Here is an 18,081-nt window from a genome sequence, read left to right on the forward strand (position 1 = left end):
GGCGCTATTGGAAGCACCTGTGCCACGACGGGCTGTTACAGACACGACCCCCAGGCCGGGTTCAGGAGTCCCTGCGTGACTGCTACGTGTAACTGGCGCTGCAGAAGGTGCCCTAAGGACAGCTCAAAGCCACGTGCCTGCAGATCACCCTTTAATTACAAAACCTGCCGATCATGGCTAATTACTGGGCTTCTACAAATTTATAAAAGCAACCTGCCAAAAAGAGAGCTTAAGTAATGCAGCCTCTTAAATATTTGGGACAACGTAAGGTAAAACGAATCTCCCGGGACGAGCCCAGGTAACGGGTGACCACGGCATTTCACGGCCTAGCAGGGAAGCTGAGCGCSTCGCCGCCCCGGCGCCGCCCGGGCCCGCTGCCATGGCGACAGCAGGCCAGGCACCTAACCAGCCGCACGGGTCATAGAGTGGCCTGCCATAGCAGGCCTCCTCTGGCTAGAAGGGCCTAGTGGAGCCCGCCCCGCCCCGCAGAGGGGTGTGGCTAATGCCAAGCCCGTCGTGGCCTTTCGCCGCTTCCCAGCGAGCTGCCCTCACACAAGATGGCTGCTGGGAGGGACGGCTTCACTCGCCACGACTCAAGATGGCTTCTGCCCGGAGCCCGTTGTGGGAGCGGGTGGGTGGGGTCGCCGGGGCGCATGCGCGGTGCGGCGGTACGGCGGGGGCAGCGCCGGTAACGGACGCAGGTAGGAGGCGCCGAGGAGGGCGGTTGCGGCGGGGCTGGGTCTCGGTGTCCCGGTGCGGTGTGGGGTGTCGCTCCCCCTCGCCCTGGTGCCGACCCGGTTCTGTCTCGTGTGTAGCCCCGGCGAGGGGTGGGAGAGATGCTTCTTCCCGTGGGCGGTTGGAGGCGTGTTGCGCCCCCTTGCAGTGGGGCAGCTGCAGTAGGGGTCACCCCCCCCTCCTCCCCGCAGTGGTACATCCCCATTGGGGGTAACCCTCTCCCTGCAGTGGGGCAAGTGGGTGCCCCTCCCCCGCAGTGGTACAGCCCCTGTGGGGGTGTCCCCCTGCATAGGTATCCCCCCCACCTCCCGCAGTGGTACAGCCCAGGGGTAGGCTTCCCCCCCGCCCCCGCCGTTAATCTAGGTAGTCCCACTTGGTTGGGGGGGGGGGTTCTGTCCCTGCCATGGCAGCGGGCTCCTGTCAGTGTCTGGGGGCAGGGGACCCTCCGCCCGCCCCTCACTCTGGACCCTGCTCCAAGCCGCGTTCCCTTGCCAAGACAAGGAAGGAGAGGTGGCCCCGGCCTTCCTCTGCCACGCAGCAGGTGGTGTGGGGAGCCCTTCCTCCCCTGCGCCTGGGGGCCGGCGGCGGCCGCCCTCTCCCCTTCGCGCCTTCGCCCGAACCCATGTGGCAAAACCCCAAATCAGCCCACCGCCGAGGCGGAGGGAAAACCCCTTCCTCGCCTCCGGGGACGTCGGCTTCGCCCCTGCCCGGGCCCTCCGTCGCTAGGTCTCTCCCCGCTCTCAAGGGGCCTTGCTGCGGGATGCCGGCTGGCTCTGAGGGGCGGCAGCGGCACCACTGCCCTTCCGGGTGACCRAAGAAATGGTGTCCCTGTCTCCGGGCCTCACTTCGGAGGTATTGCCCGGCTTCATAGCTTCCCTTCCTGCTGACAAAAATGTTCTTGTGAATGTGGGCTAATTTACATGGTAATCTAGCATTGTATTTTTCAGGCCTCAACACCATAGAGCTCTCCAGCCATGGAGATAGCYTCAGTGGCTGGGCTGTGCTTAGCCCTTCGGTTAATAACTTATGGTCTGGTAGCTAAAGCTGGGGTGTTAGGGAGCGACTGCAGCTTTGAAGGTTTGTGCAGGAGAAAAGTCTCCCTGACAGTCTACACTGAAATGAGTCCCCTGGAGAGAGAAAATCAAGATACTGTAGTGGAAGCTCCCAGTTGCTCCCGCTTGGGCAGTGTTACTAAGTTCTTCCCACCTTGTGGTGTGTGTGTTTTGTAATAGGACTGAACAAGAAGGACACCTATCACTGCAGTAATCCCTTCTTTTAGCTTCTGTGATCCTGTTCTTGTGGGTTGTTCTCAATAATGGTTTCATATTTGCTTCCAAATATGCAATTTGATGCCAGAGTTACATGGTGATGGTCCTTCTACCGGTGCCATGGAAGTCCACTACAGGATTAGCAGCTATGTTTACAGCAACTTCCTAATCCATCTAACATGTTTTCCGTGCATTGTAAAACAATGAATTRTTTAGAAAAGGGATGCCGTGTGTTGTTAAGTTCAGTATCTTGCCAGATTCCAAGACTATGAGAGCTTCCTAGTTACCATTATTAATGAGACTTGTAATCTCATCAAAGAATGGGATCTAATTTGACAAGATTGCTCTGCTTGAACACAGCACACAGCTCCACAGAAAATACTGGCTAATTCAAAATGTTAATTATTGTCTGGGTAGCATTTCTATTTACATGCATATCCCAGAGTGCTCTGAGGAAGTGACGGAAGCACCTGGTGGAAGCACTTGATTGCTGGTAATGAGAAGGGTGTTGCCAAGTTTCTTATGATACCAAGGTACCTATGATTGTTGAACTGGTAAACATAACCAAGAATCACCCTACTAGCTTCTTCAAAGCAATATGTTTCCTTGCCTGACTCAGCTGGTATCAGGTTGTTGAGGGCTTTATTGCTTTGCTTTGCTTTTCAGTCACCAGGCTGCTGGGAATCTGCCATCAATGAATTCATTAATGTTCCACTTAGATTCTGTTCGGTGTTTCATGAAGATTCTCTGTTGGCAAGTGGATTCTGTAAGTTGAGTTGCGTTTGTGAGATGGGAATAGGATTTTGAGACTCTCTTTTTTGGCTGAAATTAAAGTCTTTTAAGTTTGATTCAGAGTTAGTGGGAAAAGCTCTGTGCAGGGATTTCTGTTTTTACTGAACAGAACCTGTCAGAATCTGAGTAGCTTCGTGGGGTGAGGATCTGCAAAGGTTCTGTGCTGTGGTGGCCTCTCTCCATGGTGGCCATGTACTGGTAGGGAAGGAGTGTGCAGAGCCTGTTCCATGCTCACAAAATGGACTTGTCACTGACTGATATGCCTGACCAGGTGAAAGCATCCACGACTGTGTCCTCTGGCTGAGGATGCCGCTTATGGGATCTAGAAGGATGACAGTTATATCTGAAATTGAAATAAGGATCTTTACCCCCCAGTGCTGAGACAGTGGATTTCTGGGTGCATCTGGTTTTAGACAGCTGTTCACCTGCAAAAAGTGAATTTGAAGATTTTTATAAGTTGTTTAAACCCTGATTGGCTGGCGTAGCTGCAGAGAAAGAAGGACTGAGCTATAACTGTTCTAGGGTAACTTCTTTTTGTGGAAGCTACTCAGGAATAAAAGTGACCTTGTTCTGGGCAGTCTGGTTCCTACTGGAATGAAGTCACTTTTATTTAAACTGGCATTCCCACCAGGCACTACACTGGAACGGTTCACAGAGCAGCAGCTTGTTCATGGGAGCAGCTCTAGCCAGGTTTCCCAGGAACAGGACTGGACAGCCAGCAGCCCTGCTCTGTCTGGACTCAAGGAATGTCTAGAAATATCGACCCCTCTTGGGCAGCTTGTTCTGCTGGTGGATTTATTGTGTTATGAACGCAGAGACGTGGAGCTAGTGTATTTGTCCGGTCCTCTCCTTGAGCCTGTAAGCCTCCCAAAATGCAGCATATGCAGCAGAGGCCCTCTAGTGACTGCTGAGCGAGCTTAGACATATCCTGAAATATTATTTGGGATATTCCAGGCTGCATTACCCACCTAATGAAGAATGAACTGGAGAGTCATCCTGTTACAGCAGTCAGGTCCACAGAAGACTGCTGCAGGTCCCTGAGAGGTAGCTTCACCGTATAGGAATTATCTGGCCCTGCTTAAAAGACTGAGTTGAGCCAGGGTTCATGTATATGGCTCTATTGCCAAGTCAGTATAGCTGGCTTTAGATGTGGAAGGCTGGAGCTCAGGCACTGGCAGTTGGGTCACGTTTTAAGGCCAAGGGGTTGCCAAATCATTGTGGGACTTAGTGACTTGTGAATGCAGCTGTGAATCGGCTAGGAAGTCAGAACAGATGTAAGAGTCCTTAACCGTGGTGTATTTCCAGCCGCTACATGCCAGTGCTTTCAGACAAAGGCAGTGCTTTCCTGGTAGGCAGTATTCAAGCAGTCTTCTCAAAAAGATACGATCTGCAAACGTCACCATCAGAAGCAAAGCCAGATGTCAAATGCAGAGGTGGGAGTTTTCTGAAGCTAAGGCTAGTTGCTTTCTAATTTACAAGCTTGTTTCTTCATGACTGTGCTTTAGAAGTTCAGTGTAATGAATGATAGCTATTCCCTCTTGGAACTCTTTCTCCCTTATTTCTTAAAGCCTAATGTTGAAAAGTTCTGACACACACTATGAGTAATGCTCTATCCAAAGGAAAAGGTTATGAAAATACCAGTATGGCAAATTTAAATAACACAGCGCTTTGGATATAGAAGCAGAATCTACTTTTTACGGACAGCTGTAATTTGATTTCTTTCATCTGCACATTTGCAGATGGGGGGGGTGGGGAATGACCTAACAACTATTGCAGCAAAGAGAAATCATTTACAAATGCCAGCTGGCTTGAGGGCTTGTGCATCTGTGAGGGAGTGACAAGGGAAAAAAGGGAGAGGAAGTGGAACTTCACCTTTTCTAAAGGGCACGGTACCGTATAAATGAGAAAATGAGGTGTCTCTGGAAACTTCAGCAGCTGTGGCTTGTGCAACATGAGCTTCGTGAGGCATCGTTTGGATGGATACTCATGTGAAGTGCAGCGCTGCGTACTAAACCTAGAGTGGGCTTTACTTTCAAACAGGCTACGGAAGTGAGGCTCTGGGATGCACAACCCTGGCACAACGCAGAGCTTGGCTAGCGCTGGTTTGGGGAGTACATGTGCTTGCCTCGAGCCCGTGCTAGTGTGGGGGTAATGGCTGAGCAACCCCCCCCTCTGAGGAGCGCTGTACTGAGCTGATGTGCAACTAGCTGTTACTAGCAATGCTCGAGGCTTTTAAACTGTTYGTCACCTACCCGTTATCCCCATCCCTTCCCAGTAATAACACAGCAGTTAACTACTGCCTGAGAGTGAGCCAAAGTAGGGAATGTGAGCCTGGAACTCCCCTGGATCTTCCCGTGTGTGACTGTGTGTTAACTGTCTAAAATAACCCCCACCTGCCAAACCACTCTAATTCACCAGCAGGATAGATTTGTATGCGTGTACTGGTAACACTAGAGAAGCTAACCCCCAGCACCYTCTCTTCTCCTTAAAACTGCTGCTTTTATCCTATCCTGCTTCTCACTTGGTGTGAGTTGTTCAATGTGGTGATTTTTCAACTGAAAATGCTAGTCAGGACACCCCTTCTCCGGGCTCCTGGCAGGCACACAGTGAACTGCTCTAATCCGCTGGTTGTGGTCGTGTATATCACAAAAATCRCTGTCCCACTAAGAGAACCTCCTGGAGTGGAGCACCTGTTGGCWCAGAATCAACTTGGGGCATATTTTTCCCTTTAATTCCTATGTGAATGAAAAGCAGGAGATGCTTTCCRTGCATCTCCTGTTGTGCACAGGTCCTGTTGGTGTGAGTGGTGGGGCCTACTGCTCCYTTTGCCTTACCCTGCAGAGACAGCATTCTGTGGAAGTTGCAGCTAAGTTCCCAGCACTTCTTTCATGCTGGCGCTTCTGCCTGTCTGATCCCACAACAAGAAGTCTGTTCATGGGGAATAAAATGACAGAAAACTAAACTATGCTGTTCTGTTTTGGGGGATTTTTTTTGGTAGGGTTTGTTACCTGCTGTTTTACTGCTCTCAACAACTCACCAAAGACCGAGTGGCAGCAGTGATGTACATTTAAAGTGCAAGAATTGCTCTAATGGGTCATTCCGTTGGTCCATCTGACTCCATATTCTGTCCCACAGCAGCAGTAGGAGATGCTGTTTAGGAGGAGAGCGCGTGAGCCTGGCCACTGTCTGTGGGCCTCTGCACTCATCCGTCCCCAGCATCCACAGTCTTTGGCTTAGGGATATCAGAGGGGTTTCCCTGCCTGATCCCCTTTAGTAGCTCTCTGCGGATCTCTTGTCCATGAATTTGTCTAATCCTTTAAACCTGCCACCCACCTTCACAACCTCCTTCAGCAGCAAATTTCAGACGTTTGCTACCTGCCAAACAGCAAACAAGTTTTTGCTTTTTGTTTATGTTAAACTGATTTCTTGCAAGTTGTATTGAGTGCCCCTAGTTTTTGTGTCTTGGCACTTGGTGAATAACAGCTCCACGTTCACCTCATCTGCTACGCATTGGATTCTGTAAACCTTAATCACAACCCCCTTCAGCCTTTCCTCTCTGCTTGAAGAGTCCCAGCTGTTTAGTCTTTCCTCAGCAGGCAGCTGCCTCAACCCCTTGATCATTTTAGTTGCCCTTCTTTCATCTTCCCTCATCTACGTCTCAAGAAGTTTGTATTAGGACTAGATGTATACATAGTGGTGAAAATCRGGATACACTGAGGCTTCATATGGTGCAAAATCATATCAGTGTWTACAAATATCTTAAGGGAGGGTGTCAAGAAGATGGGGACACTCTTTTCAGTGGTGCCCAGTGGTAGGACACGAGTCAATGGGCACAAACTGAAACACAGGAAGTTCTGTATGAATATGAATTCTTCACTGTGAGGGTGACAGAGCACTGRAACRGGTTGCCCAGAGAGGCTGTGGAGTCTCCTTCTCTGGAGATATTCAAAACCCACCTGGATGTGATGCTGTGCTACATGCTGTAGGTGACCCTGCTTGAGCAGGGGGGTTGGACTAGGTGGTCTCCATAGGTTCCTTCCAACCTTAACCACTCTGTGATTCTGTGAAAATAATGTTTGCTGTGTTCTGCGTTCCATTCAYGAGGGCACCCAACACTCAGATTGCTTAATCTGCCCTCGAACCAATCCTCCGCAGAAGGCTCTTGGTGAGAGACACAGGTCTTGTCAGTGGGTTAGATAGCTTAGCTCTCCATTTTTTCCAAACCTTTATCTTTATACGTTACAAACGTTTTATTAATTTTCAGTTCATGACCATAGTAAATGCAGTTTCCCCTTGAATCTCGTCAGCCTGTCTGTCTTTAATTACACCTATAAATGTTCATTGTCTAGCTGAATTCCMCTCCAAGCACTGTCTTCCTTTCATCTGCCCATTGGTTTTGGTGTGGTGGGGATACAGAATGGTGGCTCAGCTCCATGAGAGCTCTGCAGTTGGATCTCGTTGAGGTCTAGAGCTTGGGCTAGGAGTGGGGTCGATGTGCAGTTTCAGTCTAGTGGTGTGATTGATTGGAACAAATGCTTTTCCTGTTCCTGCTGAACTAGTTGTGAGGAATTCCTCGGGCTGGGCAGAACAGACGGTTATTTTTGCTTTTCTGATCTTGCCTAGAAGTGGTCAGACTCATGACTTCTGGGAAATGCTGAATGGGACTGGAATTTCATCAAGTTTCGTAGCTGGCYGTTTATTCTTCCCCATGATCTGCTTCCTCTACTTGGACTTGAGGCTGCTGATGTTGCAAGCCGTAGGAGGCTGCCTTGCTGGGCTGTTTCCTGTTCCTGATATGCTCTTTCATACCCTGCATTGTGAAGCTGGGTATGAAACTGGGTGAATGCGAACTTTGGAGGGCTGAAACTGGAGCATCTTTCAGTCCTATATCTTGCTTTTAACACTGTTGCTCTAGCCATTCTGCTATTACTTGATATGTGCACGTTGTGGCTTCTTAGCATCTTCAGCCCATGTCAGCCTGACTTGCATCAATGTAAGAACCCTTCCAATCTCACCAGACACAAAAGTTGAGYGCACTGAGGTGCCTTGTGTTTTGCATCTGGTCTGTAGCGTCCTGACGATGAGATGGGCCTCAGTCTGAAAAGCATGAATGTGTATCATGAGAGGAAGACTGGGCTTCCTGACCTTGAGCTGCATGTCAGTGCTGGTGTGAGGAGTCCTTCCTTCCCTTCCACTCGCACCTCGGCACCTCTTGAACATGCAGTGACTTGTTCCAGTGTAAGGCTGCTGTTTCCACTTTTTTTTTCCATACATATTACTCTCCAGCAAAAGCATCTTTATTTCAGAAAGAGATCCCACAGGCCATCCAAAGAAAAGCTGAACAGCTGCTGAATGACTTTTGGTCGCCTTTGTCACGTGAACGCATGCGTCTGCTGCATGCCATCGCGTTTTGGTCGTGTCTGTGCATGCCGYGAAGCAGCAACGTTGCTTGCCATAAATAACTGCTGTCTAAGTGAGCCCAGGTGCAGTCTGCTGTGACTGCTTGGGGAAAGCAGTGTGCACATGTGAAATTACATCAAAGCTGTTGTCGTTTCTATTTGGCTAAAAATTACCGAAACCTAAGAATGTCAGTGACTAGTTCTGTTTTCTAAAGGCTGCTTTTTTTGTTTGCACTTACCTAGCTTGTTTCCTCTTGTGATCTTGCCTTTAAAGAGATGGAAACAGCTAATCGGCTATTTGCCAGGTAACAAAGAACATTGAAGTATAAAGGACTGAGCAGCCTGCTAGTGGGGAGACCGTTGTACTCCTGAAAGCCTACAGCCTGGCCTCTGCTTAGGGAACAGCTTTAGTGCAGCAGGARGCTTTTAGCCTCCTAAATCTCATCTATTTAGGAGTTGTTTAGGAACAACTCCTAAAGCAGTATGAATTCTGATCTCTGCTGGCAAAGACTTATCAATTAATTTGGTTCAGATCTTAGTTTAAGAAATTTAATCTGATATCTTTTTTTCCGTCCTGCAGGAGCAACAATGGATTGGCCCCAACAAAGATCTAGCAGGTGTTGGGAGAAGACATCCCACCTGAAATGGAGGTGATCTAGGGAGCCAAACATTGAATATACCACCATGGGGTTGCAGCTGCTGGCCTGTCTTTTTCATTTGCCCACTGCAGTGATCTACGGGTCCCTGTCGCTGTTTGTTTCCATTTTGCACAACGTATTCCTCCTGTACTACGTGGACACCTTTGTCTCAGTTTACAAGATTGATAAACTGTCCTTTTGGATAGGAGAGGTTAGTCTTTTCCATGGATTTCTGGCCTCTTACATTAAAAACAACAACAACAAMAAAACCCAAACAAAAAAAACCCMAAAAATGCTGAAGCTAAGGCTGCGCCTTGCTAAAAGTGGAAAGACTATTTGTTGTAACTAGCTGCATTTCCCCTTTGGGAAAGGAGTGAAAGAGTCCTGACTGCTAACTTTTGCTCTTTATTTTTCCACACTTAGATAAACAGAGAACAAGCTGAGATAGAAATACCAGAAACTTTGTTCTTAAGACATCCGTTCCTTGGGAGGCGGGGGGCAGGGCATTCCACGGACCTGGAAAACCGCTGGCCTCAGTTTTTTAGACCGTTTTTTAGTCTGTCGGCTGTTATAGTCAGGAGAATTGTACAACAGTGATGGGGCTGAGAAGGTGTGCTGAAAGGGTTCCTGCTGGTTGTTTGCTGTGCCAGCTGAGCATTGGTTGCTTCAGAAACAAAACTGGATCTCTAGAGGAGGTCACTGCGATTTGTTTCATTGTTCTGTCTTCTTTCCTAGACTGTGTTTCTGATCTGGAATAGCCTCAATGATCCTCTGTTTGGCTGGCTGAGTGACCGAGTCTTCCTTAGCACACAGCAGTAAGTTCCATTTTCAGCAGAGGCTGTGAGACTGTTTGCTCTCTGGGGTAGATAACGTGCAAGTGACAGCTTTAAAGTGGCRTTGGAATGTTTGCTGGAGCGTACAACTCATAAATACCTCTTTTTCGTGGTACCTGAGGACTTCAGTGCTCTCTGCATTTYATTTTGGTACCTGTCTGTATAGAGGAAGTTGCACATCGGCATGGGTAGATGTGAGCCTGACTCTTTGCAATTCCATGAGTGGTACTGAACCTGAAATATAGGCATCTAAAATCTGAAGCCTCTGCTGCTCGAGCAAGCCTCTTAGCGGGGCATTGGAAAATATCTGCATGTGGCTTGGGAGACAACATGGGGAGAAAGGACAATGATTCCCATCTGGAATGCCTCAGATCTCATTTCCACACTCCCTGAATCATAGGTCACTGTTGGCTGTTAGTGTTTCTTGTGTATTACCTTCAAGCTTTTAATGAAACTCATGGCAAGGATCCTTGCACTGTTTACTGAAGTGWAGGGATCACTTTTTAAGTGCTGATTGAAGCAGACAATGCAAGACTGTCACAGAAAGCTTTGTTTTAGAGAGAAAATCACATTCTTCCCTGTTTTTTACTATTTAAACTCAATTTGTTTGCATATTAGCTGAGAAGGTATCTGACATGGGTGCTTATTACCTTAGCAATGCTGTATTTATGTCTAGGCTGCTTATGCAACTTGCATGAAGRGAGAGATGCGTGTGGCTGAGATTCCCATTTGGTCCTGAGGGTTTTGTCCAAGTGTCTAAGGGTGGGTTTTTTTGTTTTCTCTTGCAGGCCAGGAGCAGAGATCTCCTCCCCAGAAGTAGTTCTGAAGAGACTCAAGGCGCTAAGCCACAATGGGCCCCTCTTTGCCATCTCTTTCCTCGCATTCTGGGTTGCCTGGGCTCATCCTGGTTTGCAGTTCCTTCTCTGCCTTTGCCTCTACGACAGCTTTCTCACCATGGTGGACCTCCATCACAACGCCTTGCTTGCAGACCTGGCTGTTTCAGCAAAGGACAGGACTAGCCTCAACTTCTATTGCGCCCTCTTCAGTGCCGTAGGTTCTCTCTCTGTCTTCATGTCCTATGCAGTGTGGAACAAAGAAGACTTCTTTTCCTTTCGCATATTTTGTGTGGTGCTGGCTCTCTGCTCCATCATTGGTTTTACCCTGTCAACACAGCTGCTCCGCCAGCGGTTTGAAGCTGATGGAAAAGCAAAATGGGACCAGGAATCAACACTGAAGGAGTAAGTGTCACCAGTTCTGCAGCTGAAACAAAGTCCTGGCATAGATCTGTAGAGTCCTGTTTTGCTTTACAGCATACTAAATGCGTGGTATGACTCAGGGCAAGGCAAAATTTGTTAATTATCTATGATTCTTGTCTGTTGAACAGTTTTCAGAATCACTTCTGCCACACTGGCTCCTAAGGCCCTCTGAAAATAGGACAAAACTGTCTCGTGACACTTCTGGCCCTAACTGGAGGCAGAGCCCTGACCTGCTGTATGGCCCATCCACTGTTTGGAACAAGAAATGTTAATAACTAGAGCACCCAGGCCTGTGAGTGGCAAAACGTCAGAAAAAATTTATGAAAATATTCCCGCTTGAGCATGAGACCACCTTGCTGCCCATTTCCTGTGGAACAGGACGAGTGAATGTCTCTTACCCCTCTGCTCGCTTTAGCTGCCTGATAGTGGCTGGGCTGTTGGTGGGCCATGATGCAGCTGGTTTCTCTGTTCAGCTCCCTGGCTCTTCCCTCGGGCTGCCTCATTTGTTGCCTGTTATAAGCTGCCAGCATTATGCTATACTAACACAGCAGGTCCCGCTGAGATCTCTCAGGTGACCGCAGGCATCTGGAGTAGGAGCATGTGTAGTAGAATGGCTGGTAAGAGAAGAATGTTTTTGTGGACAAAGGTCTGAATTTCATATTCAGAGAGTATACGTTTTTTTCAGAGACCTGTAGCCTGTTGTTCTTGCTAGCTATAAGCAAACATTGTTGCAAACTCTGCTGTTTTGGTTTGGTCCAGGAAAAGGGAAGGCCTGGATGGGAGCTGAGTACAGAGAGGTCAGCACCTGGACACGAGGTGCTGCAGACCCCTGTGTGCATGAAGGACTCACAGGTAGCTTTTTTTTTTTTTTTTTTTTTCCTTCCCTTTAGGCTGTACATTGAGAAACTCTCTGTCCCCCAGGAGAAGAGGATCACCCTGGCAGAGTATCTCCAGCAGCTTTCCCGACATCGCAACTTCCTCTGGTTTGTCTGCATGAACCTAGTCCAGGTAGGTGCAGCAGTGACACGCTGTGATTCAGAGGATGAGCCACTGGCTGTGACTGTCTGAGATGGTGATTCAACAGGATGCCAGTTCCCCAGGAAGGGCAGAGGTGTTACCAGCTCCCGCYTGTTCTTGAAGTCTCCTGCACACATTTGGCTAATTCAGCAGCTAGTAGCTACTTTCTCTGCCTGTGACCTGAGGATACTTCCTGAGCAGGCTGTGGGGAGCTCCCCGCTCTGTCTGCAGCGCAGGCCAGGCGGAGCTCTGCACAGCCCACWTGGGGCGCAGAAACGCAAGGCCTGGCTTGCGGTGGGAAGGAGTTCAAGAGTGCAGGTTTGCTGGCCTAGCTGTCAGCACCGTCTCCTTCCCTTTTTGTGTTCCCGAGGCTCACGTCACCGCTCTTGCTGTCCAGCTGGATCCATCTCCGAGCTAGTCTTCGCTGTTTCTGTTTCACATCCTCTTCAGTGATTACTACCAAATGCCGGCAGCCTGCCTGGCCTTCCAAAGCTTTGTGTGCTGCACTCACAGATCCTGTCTCCCCAGGGATCCTTGCATTTCTCTTGGGCCAGTGCTGGATGCTGATCCACATCTGTGCATTTGAGGGTCTYGCTGCCTTCTCCCCGTTGCCATGCCACTGCCTCCCTCAAACCCTTGTGGTGACTGCTGTCACCTTCTTGCCCTGCCATGTCCTAGCAGCGCAGTGTGCTGTGCAGGTGCCCCTTGTTGCCCCAGCAATGTGGTGAAGCTCACTAGTGAGGAACGCCTGACCCCAGGCACAGATTGGGCATGGCTGATGGTGTTGCAGCTTTGCAGACTCAAAGCCTATAGTGATACAATCTCCACAGCCAAGGGCCCACTCATCTGAAGTACTCCAGGCCCATCCTGTACAATCCCTTAGCACAGGGCTCCTAAGATAACAGAGCACAGAGCACCATTRGCTTTTTCTGTTCTCTTCTTACTGCTGATCAGGTTGTCTGCATGCTGCTTTCACAGGTTTTTCACTGCCACTTTAACAGCAACTTCTTCCCCCTCTTTCTGGAACACCTGCTGTCAGACCAGATCTCTGTCTCTACTGGATCCTTCCTGCTAGGTGAGTCTTGGATGGGGCCGGAGGGAGCAGGCAGGTTAGAATCTGCCTGACTGGCTTTTCCCCTCTCAAAGTCCAGCTGGGGAGGCATGCTTGCAGCTCTCTGAGCTGTAAGATTCCCACACACACACACACCATATGCTTCCTTGAAACCTCTGAATCTCCAACCTTGTTTCCTTCCTGAGCACAAGAGAAACAGCTTGGAGCCTTTTCTGGTGGTGAARAGTGCAAAGTGTTGGGCTCTGGCCTGGATTCCACAGCTCCATACAGGTTTTGCTCCGAGTACAGTAGTAGTGTCTGCAGATACAGCTCCAGGTCAGGAAGTAGCTGCAACAGGAGAAGCAGCCCTTAATTCAGTCTCTTTCTGTAGCCTGTGAACCACTTCCAGACTGCTCCACAGATCTGTGGGCACTGCTTTTAGGAGGTTAGTTACCCAGGAGGGTTTTGTGCAGGCCAGGTCTGGTCATGTTGTCCGATCCCGCTCGTTTCTGCCCCAGGGCTAGCTCCCAGCCGCTATGTGACACTAGACAAATCTACTCTTCCTTCCTGCCTCTGAGGCTGGTGGAAGAAGGCCTCCCTCTGCAGGAAGAGTGTGTGTTTTGCTGCAAACCCACTGAATAAATCTGCTACAGCTATTACCTCTTCCTACACGTGTGGGGGAGTTATTAAGTACTTTCTGCCCTGCACTCCTGCTGGCTACAGGGTCTCAGTATCAGTCCTCAGAGGAGGTGGATACTGAAACTCCTTCAAGCTATTTGTGTCTCTGCTCAGGTGTTTCCTATATTGCCCCTCACCTCAACAACCTCTACTTCCTGTCCCTCTGCCGCCGTTGTGGGGTTTATGCTGTGGTGCGAGGACTCTTCTTCCTGAAGTTGGCTCTCAGCGTTGCCATGCTCCTTGCGGGACCCGATCAGGTGTATCTGCTGTGCATCTTCATTGCCAGGTAAGCAAGCAGTGCTCACTTCCTCTGCTCCCTGCCAGCCGGGAAGGGAAATGGCTTGTCTCCATTTTACAGAGTGGAATTGGGGTCAGGGAGGAGAAGCTAGGGTTGCACAGAACCCGAGTGGCTCCCAGGTCTGATGTTTCCCAGCTCTAACAGCAACCTGAGCTGCAGAATCTGCGAGTTGTGCCCTCAGCAGAGCAAGGGAGGCAGCGATGCCGCGTGGGAGGGCAGAGATCTGGCAGGGCAGGTGGCAACCTGCAGCAGCCTCTCCCAGCTGCTGGGCCAAGCTCTCCTCCTCTTCTGCAGGCTGCCTGGGGAAACAGCTCTCAGTAAGTGCAGCAGCTGCCCATAAGCCACTTGTCCAGCTGCTCTAGCTCCTGTTGGCCTGAACCTGGCCGGGCATTCTTCCCTGCAGAGCTGTCTCGTGCCTGGCATGCATGTGCATCTCGCATGCATCTTACAGGCAGGAGCTAAGCTGGTTGGGGAGATACTGTGGCTTCTCCTGTCCCCAAGGCTAGCTGTGCTGCAAATTGGAACTAATTCAGGGTATCACTGCAGGGACACACGTTGCTAGCAGTGCATCCCTCTGGTACCAAGRGCTTCTGAAATCTTCATCTAACGTGCTGGGGAACCTTTCTCTTTCTCTCTCTCTGTTTTCTCTGATTCCTCACCTGCTCCTGTCATTTCTGGGTGCCCCTATTCAGTGCTTTGCCTGTTTTCTTGCAGTAACAGAGTGTTCACAGAGGGGACCTGTAAGCTGCTGAACCTGGTGGTCACCGACTTGGTGGACGAGGATCTAGTCCTGAACCGTAGGAAGCAGGCGGCCTCAGCACTGCTGTTTGGGATGGTAGCTCTGGTCACCAAACCGGGCCAGACCTTTGCCCCTCTGATCGGCACCTGGCTGCTCTGCGCATACACAGGTAAGAGCGCTGCTGGGGATGGCAGCAGGGCAGGTGAGGGTAGCTCTGCGCGTTGGCATTTGGACACGACCCATTGGCAAGAGCAGCTGCAGGACATCTTAGTGCCTCAGCAGTGCAGCGTTGCATTGCCCTTTTGGCACAGACATTCCAGTGAGCTCAGGCTTCCGTGGAGCCTGGCCCAGCTAGCAGGTAACTCAGTGCTTCACTGGGATCTGGCCCTGCTCCCTATTCCTGTGCTGGGCTTGGTCATCTCTCAGCTGAGGACAAGGCCAACACTTCCCCCAGTTTGCAAGTTAAGGATGAATCCACACTGTTAAGACTGGTTTCAGTTGCCCTGTCCCTTTCTAAGACYGGTGAGCTGAGTGTCCTCCACTGTGCTTTTTTAAAATTATTATTATTTTTGGGGGGGGGGAGTGGAGGGAAGGGAAGGAGGAGACAGAACTTCTTCAGTTGCCAAGTTGTAACTGGTTTTGCATCTTCGAGCCCAGTCACTCAGGGAAGGGACAAGGGTCCCACTGTCCCCACTCTCACAAATTCTCCCCTGGCGCCAGGCTACGACATTTTCCAGCGCGACCCCTTGAGCAACGTGGTGAGCGCCCAGCCGAAGCTGGAGTCTGATGCAGCCTGGGAGCCAACTCTTCGCCAGGGCTGTTTTTACCTCCTTGTCTTCGTACCCATCACGTGTGCGTTGCTGCAGCTCCTCAGCTGGTCTCAGTTCAGCTTGCAYGGGAAGCGCCTGCAGATGGTGAAGGCTCAGCGCCAAAGTCTGACACAAGGCCGAGCTCCAGAGGTGAAAATGATTTAAGGATGGGTGAGCCCGTGGTGGTGTTCCCGTTCCCTGGCTCCAGGCTGATGCAGGACCGCAGACTGGGCAAGGGGGTCACTGGCCGAGAAACCCATGTGTTTACGATTCAGCTGTGAAATGCCGTAATGCCAACGTTTAGTCATTCCAGGAGGTGGTCACCRGGGAAGGCTGAGCAGTGTTCAGCGTGGGGTGGGGTGGGGAGAGGTGGCTGTGCCCACAGGAGCAAGAGTGTTTTATCTTTAGCTAGTCTCCAGTCCTGAGGAACAGAGCTGTTAATCCTGGAGCAGGAGGCACTAGGTTGCAATGTGTGATSGAGAGCCACATCCTGCGCTCTGCCCTGGGAATGGTCCTGGGGAGCTGTAGCTTCTCTGGCTGAGCACGAGTCCTTCCTTGCTAGAACCCTGCAGCTTCAGGGAGAGGAGTGGGAGGCTCATGAGGAACCAGGTGACCAAGGTGTGATTTCAGGACAGCAGGAGGAGCAGAGATGGGAGCATGCTGAAGGCCTTTCCCCGGAGCTAGTATAACCCCTGCCACACAAAATGGTGGACCAAGTTTGCTCTGAGGCTTTTGTWGTTCTCAGGACAACATCCTCTACAGCCAGGGTCCTCTGGCTGTTCTTGTTCTGTGCTGAGGCTTCCCCTTAGGTGGCCTCACAGRAAGAGTTGTCACTGGCCTGGGAAGTGAAGTGGGTTTGAACTRGGCTCAGAGCCTGGAGCCAGAAGACCTCGTCTGGCATCCTCTTGCCTGCATTTACCCCTGATATCCCCTTCCAGTCACTACTGCCACGTCTGTGCCATGAGCATGCTCCCACAGTGGCTGGGGCGGTAGGGTCAAGGTCTGCAAACCAACCTGTAACTGAGTGGATGGAAGGGTGCGTCTGCCCCAGAGAGAGGTTGGCAGGGTCATCCCAGTACCAGAGCAAGGCAGCCTAGTGCCTTCCCTTCTTGGGGGGKGGGGGGGGAGTATGGCTCTTGTGCCTCTGATTCTTCTTAGGAGCTTGTTTGAGACAACCCAGAACAGCTGAATGCTTGAGACTTTACCTCCATGCAGAGAGAGACAGATGGACAGACACCTCAGCTCCTCCCTGTGTGGAGGGGTGCCCCAGRGGCTGCTCTTCTCACCTGGCTGCTGGACAAAGGGGCTGAGGGAAGACAGCAGGAGGTTTGGTCTCCCTGGCTCTGGTTGGTAGTCACCAAAGGGACCTCTGAGGTGAGGGCCAGTATCACCTCAATCCTCAACACGTTAGTGGGCARAACTAAGTCAGAAGAGACGTGCCAAAGCAGGCTGGGTCTGGGCCAGCAGGTGYCTGCCCTGTGCCCTCCTGCAGGAGGGAGGGATGTCTAGGCAGTGCTTGAAGGCCAGTGTGTGGTCGCGGACATGCAGTTCTCTGCTCAGTCACCTCCCCAGCTTCTCCACCAGGTTCTCTTGGGGGGGGGGTCACAGCCAACAAACCTGCCATCTTGCCTCAGGACCCAGCTGCCTTCCCTCTTGGACCAAGAGGCAGCGAAGCTGTCATGGTTCCTGCTGCACAGCTGCTGTAGCTCATTATGGTTCAGTGATAAGTATTTGTGTGACTTTTAACAACAAGGTTTGAGACTGATTCTTCATTTCATAAATTAAAGATGATCTTTTCTGTATTGCTGTGGTCCCATTTGAATTTGCAGGCCCCCCCCCAATCTGGCCCTGCATGGGCTCAACTAGTCCTAGGGCAGCTGCTTTTCCACTGGCTGCTTAGGGCAGAAAGTGGTCTCCACATGTGGAGTGACCTGATCTGGGTCTGGGGGCCCTCTGCTCTCCTACCACTCAATGGACTGCAGCGAAAGTGGGTAGAGGCCTGAGCATCCCTCGAGGACCCTGCCTAAGGAGTTAGAATTGGATTGGGGGGGGGGAATACTTTCATGCTGTTTGAAGCTGCTTTCCCAGGCCCTAGTGGTTGGGTAGTTGCTGCCCACCATCCCCCCCCCAGTGCTGCAGTGTTCCTGCCCTGCCCATCTCCGAGCCCTTCTCAGGACCAGGCTGGAGCTGCACCCAGCCTGGCTGCTGCTCTCCCTGCCTTTGGCTGTCAGCGCTCGGGGGCAGTGGAGGCAGCCGAAGCAGAAAGGCCGGCTGACTTGCTGCTGTTCACGCTCGGCCCGCTCCTGGGCTGCACCGGAACAGGCCTGCCTGGGCACCGAGCCACCTTCTGCTTCCAGCCCTGCCCCAGGAGCCAAGCTCACCATGTTAATTCTCAGCAAGTGCCTGAGCTGGCACCACCTTCACAGCATTGCTGAGGAGAGCACCTTTGGGCACCAGCAGCAAAGGCAACAGCTACCCCAGGAACTTCCTACCCCAGCTCAACAGTCGGCTCAGGACAGCAAGCTCAGGCCAAAGATGCTCCATCTCCCAGCACAGACCAGCCAGCAA

General features: G+C 51.0%; 1 protein-coding gene across 1 annotated transcript; it reads left to right on the forward strand.

The window, feature by feature from the left end:
- Window positions 1-664: 664 nt before the first annotated feature.
- Window positions 665-17,315, forward strand: SLC68A1 (solute carrier family 68 member 1). Its single transcript, XM_085307523.1, has 9 exons — window positions 665-701; window positions 8,775-9,043; window positions 9,568-9,647; window positions 10,454-10,903; window positions 11,812-11,929; window positions 12,917-13,013; window positions 13,782-13,953; window positions 14,680-14,873; window positions 15,425-17,315. Exons 2-9 carry the CDS (start codon window positions 8,879-8,881, stop codon window positions 15,676-15,678), a joined length of 1,530 nt encoding a protein of 509 aa, XP_085163649.1. The 5' UTR covers window positions 665-701; window positions 8,775-8,878; the 3' UTR covers window positions 15,679-17,315.
- The last annotated feature ends 766 nt before the right edge of the window (window positions 17,316-18,081 follow it).

This window comes from Rhea americana, unplaced genomic scaffold (assembly GCF_003343005.1).
Source record: "Rhea americana isolate MKP2758 unplaced genomic scaffold, rheAme1 scaffold_104, whole genome shotgun sequence".
NCBI lineage: Eukaryota > Metazoa > Chordata > Aves > Rheiformes > Rheidae > Rhea > Rhea americana.